The sequence below is a fragment of the Suricata suricatta genome, chromosome 2, assembly GCF_006229205.1.
Source record: "Suricata suricatta isolate VVHF042 chromosome 2, meerkat_22Aug2017_6uvM2_HiC, whole genome shotgun sequence".
In the NCBI taxonomy this organism is placed as follows: Eukaryota; Metazoa; Chordata; class Mammalia; order Carnivora; family Herpestidae; genus Suricata; species Suricata suricatta.
The window spans coordinates 14,833,222-14,840,629 of NC_043701.1; the positions used below are offsets into that span (position 1 = coordinate 14,833,222).

General features: G+C 41.1%; 1 protein-coding gene across 1 annotated transcript in view; it reads left to right on the forward strand.

Annotated features, from left to right (window-relative positions):
* The first annotated feature begins 1,001 nt into the window (after positions 1-1,001).
* SVOPL (SVOP like) overlaps positions 1,002-7,408 on the forward strand; it is a 79,144-nt gene continuing 72,737 nt past the window's right edge. The window contains exons 1-3 of the mRNA XM_029917932.1: positions 1,002-1,078; positions 5,495-5,610; positions 5,773-5,864. Coding sequence (XP_029773792.1) covers positions 5,529-5,610; positions 5,773-5,864 — 174 coding nt within the window. The 5' untranslated portion in view covers positions 1,002-1,078; positions 5,495-5,528. The remainder of the gene's footprint in view (positions 1,079-5,494; positions 5,611-5,772; positions 5,865-7,408) is intronic.

The window sequence follows — 7,408 nt, forward strand, 5'->3', positions numbered from 1 at the left end:
GATTCTAAATTCTGGTTCAGACATCTTGTATCTGTGTTGATAAAGTCCCTGGCTGTAATTTATTTCTGTTCTTTCTTTTTGGGTGAATTCCTTTGTCTTGTCAGTTTGAAGGAAGAAAAGTAATAAATAAAGTGAAAAAAATTAAAAATTAAAAACAACGACACACAGAAATCAAAGAAAGGATGCGAGATCGTAGGTGTGTTTTGGTCTGGTTGTTGGAGGAGGCTTAATAGATTACAGAAAAAAGGGAATGATAAGGAAAAAAAAGACATTTGAAAATTCAAAAAAATGAATACAATAAAATAAAAATAAAATGAAACGAAGAAAGTAATTTAAAAATTTTATAAAAAAGTAAAAAATATAGTAGAAAAAATTAAAGAAAAATCTTTTTAATAAAAATGGAAAGTAAAACTAATTTTTTCTCTTTCTGGATTCAAGAATAAGAAAAAAAAAGAAAAAAATTGAATAAAAGGATCAGCAAACAGACTCAGATACGGTGAAATTACCTCTGGTTTCCCGTAGAAGTCAAGCTATGAAGCATTTTATAGTCCTTGAACTAAGCAGGTGGAGAGACTTAATGTTAGTCAAGAATACTGTTGGCCCAGATGGGCCATGTTTAGTGTAATGACTCTATTCTCCACTAGAAGGCGCTGCTTAGCTTATTGGGGTGGATTGCTGGGCCGTGTGTCAACGTGTAGGCGCATGCTCAGGAGGGATGAAAATGGCTTCAGCCGGTTACCCAGTCTGTAGCTGGGAATTTTGTCAAGTACCCTACATTTGTCTCCGGCTCCCACCCTCCCCTCGCTTCTACACTGTCGGTGACCAAGCCTTCAGGCTGCCAGGCAGCACCTCCCTCCTGAGTTTCATCTCGGATGCAGCTGATTCCTAACCCCTCGCTTCGGAGGGACTGCGGCTTTGACCCGCTCAGATTCTCTGGGGGAGGGTCTCGTGGAGCAATGGCCAGGTTCGGGCCACACCCCGGAACGTTCTCTAGCCGGTGCGGAGACTGTGGCTGGGTATCAGCCTGTCCAAGGAAAAGCTCGCACGATCGTGTAGCAGCGGCGTTTCAGGGATTATGGTAAATCACAACACACGTCTGGTGCCAGGCGTCCCCCTTAGCATCTTTGTTCCACCACCAGCGACTGTGGTTCTTCTCCAGGGCCCACTGTGGCCCGAAGACCCCCAGGACCTCGCTCTCTGCTCCTGGGGATTCGCCCTTCCCACCAGCGCTTCACCAGATATCATGCTGTGGAGTTTCAAACTCTGGGCTTCCCCAGTTTATAGAGTCTTAATGGAATTTAAACCCTCTCCTTTCTCCCTTCTCCCTTTTTTGTTCAGACCCTTGCAGCTGCTTCCACTTTTCCTTTTTCTCTCCACCTGCTGGGGGGGGGGGGCGGCTGCTTTTCTCGTACTCCCCCCCCCCCTTCCCTGTTTCCGTCCTCTCTCCATAAGCAAAATCAGCTCCCTGCCCTCCGTGGCTTCTCTCTCCCCCAGTTCACCTCTCTGTGCCGCGTACCTGCTGAGGTCTGTGGTTCAGGTGGTGTAGATTGTTCTGTTAACCCTCAAATCAGTTTTCTAGGTATGCAGGCTGGTTTAGTGTTGATCTGGCTGCGTTTCAAGGACTAGATGAAAAAAAGCTTCCATACTGTTCTGCCATCTTGGCCGCTCCCTAAAAAGTAAAACCTTAAAAAAAAAATGAAATCACAGATGTGAATTTCCCTTACTGGGATCAGTTTTCCTTCAAGAAAGCTGTGATGTAATTATCTTGGATCTCATACCTGTGGCCAGGTCCTCTGTGATAAATCATTTCTCTTAACTGATAAGAGAATGGAGAAATGTAGGATATTTATGACTCCTGGAACAATCTAATCAGGTTAAAACATTGCTTAATAATAAACAACATATTTCTTGGGTTTCTTTTCTTGCCACTCACTACAAAAAGCAGAATTGCTAGAGGTTGTTTTATTACTCTTCTAAAACGTAAGCTTTTGTGATGGTGAAATTGTAAAACATGTTTTGATTGCTATGGGAAGTCATACATAAAACTGGATTGGTAGGAGAGATTAAGTGTTGATTGAAGATTGGAGATTGAGTTTATTGTTAAGCATTTTATTTGTAACTGAACTTAAAATGAACTTACTGGGATTTAAGATTATTTTCCTAACCAACTAAATGGTTTTATTCTCTGAGACTATAAATGGCCAGAATCACTTCTGGTTTTTAAGCCTGCTGCCATGATTTGCATTTACTATTTTTTAGGGGGGAAAAATTTGATGTAATTTGCATGCAATAAAACTTACCATTTTAAAGTATATAACTTAGTGAATTTTAGTATAGTCACAAGGTTGTACAATCATCACCCCCGAATGGTCTTGTTTTCAAATTTTGATTAAGTTAAATCTGTTACTAGTTCATCTTCCAAACGAGAAGTGTGTTAGTCAGTCATAGCCAATTTTTGATGTGTATAGAAGTCCTTTTTATGATCAAAAGAAGGGGATTTTTCTGCTAAGTACTTCATTATAAAAGTTACCAGATAAAGAGCACTTCTTCAAAGGGTGTTTGGACAAAGTCTGGAAACGGAGCCGTAGTTCCAGAGCAGTCTGTCTTCATGATTTTCAGGCTCTTAGATGGGCTGAGAGGCCAATTATTTTGACTGTTTCCACTCTGGGAAAATAACAGCTTTTTGAACTTCTCGTGTTCTCCCTCGAGAAAGAGGATTTCGTGGACTTACTTCTGAGCAGTATTGATCTCTCTCTCATTTGGGAATATTTGCGTCTCTGTGATAGCATTTTAAGAAAACAAATAATAGCTACATTACTGTATAGTTGTTTTGATGTGTATCTTTGGTGTCCCCAGCTAGAAGAAGGACTCCTTAGGGCAGAGAACATGTCAGACGTTTTTTCAAAGTCTTCACAGGAGCCCACACAATGCAAGATACAGAGCTGGCTCTCAGCCAATATAAATGACCTTGCTATGTGGCTATAAACTGGTTTGTGGCTAGTTCTATATGCTGGGGGAAAAAATACCTTTGTTTGAGTTCTGACTGCTATTTACTAATCGTCTGACATTGGAAAAGTTATTTTAAAATCTCAGAACCTCACTTTTTGAACTATTTATTTTGAAAAATATTACACATCTTCAAAAGCAGATATAAAATGAACCCCAATGAACCCATCACCCTCCTTCAATAATTATCCACATATGACCGTTCTTTATTCTTCTATATGCCCATCTACTTATGCACACCCTTCCACCCTACCATTGAATTATTTTATAAATATGATGAATCCTGGACATCATATCATTTTGTCCCTAAATATTTTTGTATGTATCACTACTCTGTAAGGGTTCTTTTTTTCTACCATCGCCGTAATATCGTTGTCACACATAATGGTGTCATCAGAAATTCCTTGATATCATCAAACTTTCACACCTGTTTACATTTCCCTGATTTTCCTCTCTTCATCTCATTCTCTTGGTTGTTGGTGTTTTATAGTCAGTTTATTGGGATGAGGATCCAACTAAGATCAACTCATTTTTTGGGTTGATTTCTCAGTTTTCCTTTAAGTCTCTAATTCTCCCTTTCTGCTTTTTAGCATGCCATTTATTCATTGAAGAAGTTGGGTCATTTATCTTATACAATTTCCCACATACTGGATTTTGTCTTATTGCATCCACATGGTATAGTTAAATGAGCTGCTTCTTCGTCTCCTGTATGAATTGTAGAGCTAGAGGCTTGATCATATTCTAGTTCAATTTCTTTTTAGGAGAATACATCACAGGTGATGCTACTGTACACTTCCATCCTGTTGCAGCTCATCAGAACCACGTGATGTCTGTCTTTCAGCAGCATTAAGATTTTTCTGTTTTCTTTTAAGTTTATTTATTTTGTGTGTGTGAAAGAGAGAGAGCTGGTGGGGGGGTAGTGAGAGGCAAAGAGGGAAGAGAGAGATATCCGGGGAACCGGATACAGGGCTCCATCTCAGGAACAGTGAGATCATGACCTGAGCGGAAATCAGGAGTCCAACACTTACCCAGCTGAGACACCCAGACGCCCCAGCAGGAAGACTTTTCCATGGCGGCAGGCGTTAGGAGTCTTCTGCATCTCTTACCCATCTTTTCATCAGCCTTTCACCTAACAGTTTATCAGCCATTGGTAATCATTGCCTAGATCCATTATTTCACTGAGTTGTAAAATCATGATAGTTTAATTCCATCCTTTTTTTCTGCATGTATTTGGTGAAATTCAAAAACCATTTTCGTTCACAAATTGGTTATCCTCAAGTACAACAACTTAAACAAGAAATACAAGGTATTTACTAGTTTTCAGAATAATGAGTTGGTTTCTTTGCATCAAAGGTTATCAGTGAGATTTTCGCTTTAGTGTTGCAGTGAACAATGGATTTTGATATCTTTGATGTGTTTCAATTCCTTGCAGTCATTATTCTTCTTGGTGCTTAAAGTGTCCCATCTTTGGCCCATGGGAGCCTTTTCAAGTTGAACCTTGTAATCTTTTGTCACAGCCCCAGGAGTGTTTGATATCTTCCTTGCTATCTGGTATGACAAGGTGTTCCATGCTCAGTTTACACATTTCCTGTCCCAGATCCAGAATTAGCCATTTATCTAAGGCGCCAGGGTTTCTTTTAATGGGAAGTAGGAAAAGAAAACAATCTGGGCTCTAGGAGTGCTCATTAGCCATCTTTTCCAGGCTCTTCCAGTGGCTAATATGAGGATATAGATATGAAATGCGTAGTGAATTCACATTGATATTTCCAACTGCAAAGTAAGATTATAAGGTTTTTATATAACTTCTTTAATTTTTATATCTTTTACACTGAAAGTCTTGGTTCCTTTCAATATTCATATAATTACTACTTGCTTTATCCTGCAATATGTACTAGTATCTAAATAATGATACCAATATTATTAGTAACAATCTAATTACTGAGAACATGTTAGGATTTCCACATCCCGCAAGGGATGTAGAGTTAAATTACCATGTCTTAAAGTCATTTGGAAAATATTTCATTAAGTTGATACTGAGCTTTCTTTGTCTTATTTTTCTTTTGATTTTTTTAGAGTTAAGAATCCTTTGGGGTAAATACATAAAGGGGGCTGATAAAAAGAAGTGCTTCTGGGTTTCCAGCAGAATGAAACGAAAATGTTCCATAGGAAGCACACTATAAACCACAGATCTCTGGGAATGGAAGGCACCGGCTGCTGTGATTATTTCTCAGGGGCAAAGGCCATCTTCACTCCCAGTTAGAGGGTGCCATTGGCAAACTGTTCAGAGCTCACCTGCCCCTTGACTCAGGGTTGATTACTAGCCACTGGGGCCCAATCGTCTCTTTTGGCCATTTGACCTCTCCATGTCTCCGGCTTCTCATCTGGTAATAAATTAGAATACCTACCTCATAGATATTTCCTGTGAAGATTAAAGGAAAATGTCTACTCTATTATACATTTTTCTTCTATCCTCTCCTGTTTCCATCAGGGAAGCTGTGTGGGAAATTTAGACAATTTAGAACATGGCAACCAAGCAGAGAGAGCCGGTCACGATCATTAGCCTCCAGAGGCTGAGCCTGGAGACCCCAGAGCCACAGCCCAAAGGTAAGGGGATCATGGAAGTGCTGCTTAATTTCCCCCTGTATTTACTAGTTTTTATAATAATGGATTGATTTCTCAACATCTCCCTCCTATTAGTGAGCAATCCTCCGCATACATTTCCTTTTCACAGAGGCTGTTTCTCTCTCTCTCTCCCTTCCTTATTAGAGTCAAAGACGTTCACCGTGGAAGATGCTGTGGAGACCATTGGATTTGGACGTTTCCACATTGCCCTGTTTCTGATCATGGGAAGCACTGGGGTAAGTGCTCCTTGGAGATCATTTGAGTCTCCAAAGCTAATTCATTATTGGACACACAGTCCTCACTGACCTCCAGCTCTGGAGGGTCCATCCAGGGAAGGCAGTGACATGGAACAGGAACCCTCTGAGGTGGTTAACTCAAAAGTAATTTTCATCTCTCTTTGGCAGGGGTTTGGTCATGAGCAGATAAATTTCAGTGTCTTTATGTTCTGGGAATTCAATATTCATTTTTATTTATTTATTTTTAAATATTTATTTTGAGAGAGAGTGGGTGTGTTTGCTTTTGTGCATGTGTGGAAGCACCAGCTGGGAGAGGGCAGAGAGGGAGAGGGAGAGAGAGAGAATTCCAGGCAGGCTCCATGCTGTCAGCCCAGAGTAGGGCTCAAACTCACGAACTGTGAGGTGACCTGAGCCGGAACCAAGAGTGGGACGCTTAACTGATTGGCCACCAGGTGCCCCTCAGTATTCATTAAAAAAAAAAAAAAAAGCTTTAACTCTCCTCCTTCTCTGGCAAGAGAGGAGAAAACTAGTATCTTACTAAGTAAAATGAGACACGTGGTCCTCAAGTATTTTGTGCAGAAGCATCCCATGGGACACCTGTTGTAATTACAGATTTCCAGAACCTTTAAGCAGCGCTGATGAAGGTTTGCTCTTCACCATCAGCTGTTAGAAAAGAAGAGTGAGCTCAGCCGCAGGGCTCTCACCGAGAGTGAAAACACTACAGACAAAACCGCCACTGCTTCCTCCCTTTTCTTGTAGGTGCCCTGACACCATGTTAGGAATACGGTAGTGATCATGAGACAGAATGGAAAATCTGAGAGCGGTGGTCCACACAGTGTGGTTTAAGGTGGGAGATAAAGACAGCCAAGAGACCAGTGAATAGACCACAGCCCTGACCCTCACTCTCAGCGAACTGGTTTGAGAAAAAGAGTGATGTGAGCTGGAGGTGGCACTTGACACGCCCTGAGGCATCACTGCAGGGTCCCTGCACCCTCAGAAGGCAGCCAGTAAGGAAGGACAGAAACAGAAGACATGTCCTGGCTCTGCTTTCATGATAACCAGCAATACAACTTAGAACATTTCTTCATCTATAAAGTAATGGTTCTCCTCGGGTCCAAAATGTTAAGATTCCATATTTCAAGGCACGAGTGGGTATGAATGGGCAGGATTCTATCCTAACTTTCATCTACTTTCAACCAGAATATTTCTACTTCTGTTTCTCATATTTGGTTTCCAGTATGGTGGACTCATTACATAGTCCTGTTGGCTTAAACACTGTTAAACTCTCTGCATCTTTTTTTAAAATAGTTAATTGTCAAATTGGTTTCCATATAACACCCAGTGCTCTTCCCCACAAGTGCCCTCCTCTATTACCACCACCTCTTTTCCGCCCTCCCCCTCCCTGTTCACCCCTCGGTTCATTTTCAGTATTCAGTAGTCTCTCAGGTTTTGCATCCCTCTCTCTCCCCAACGCTCTTTCCCCATTCCCCTCCCCCTGGTCCTCCATTAGGTTTCTCCTGTTCTCCTGTTAGACCTATGAGTGC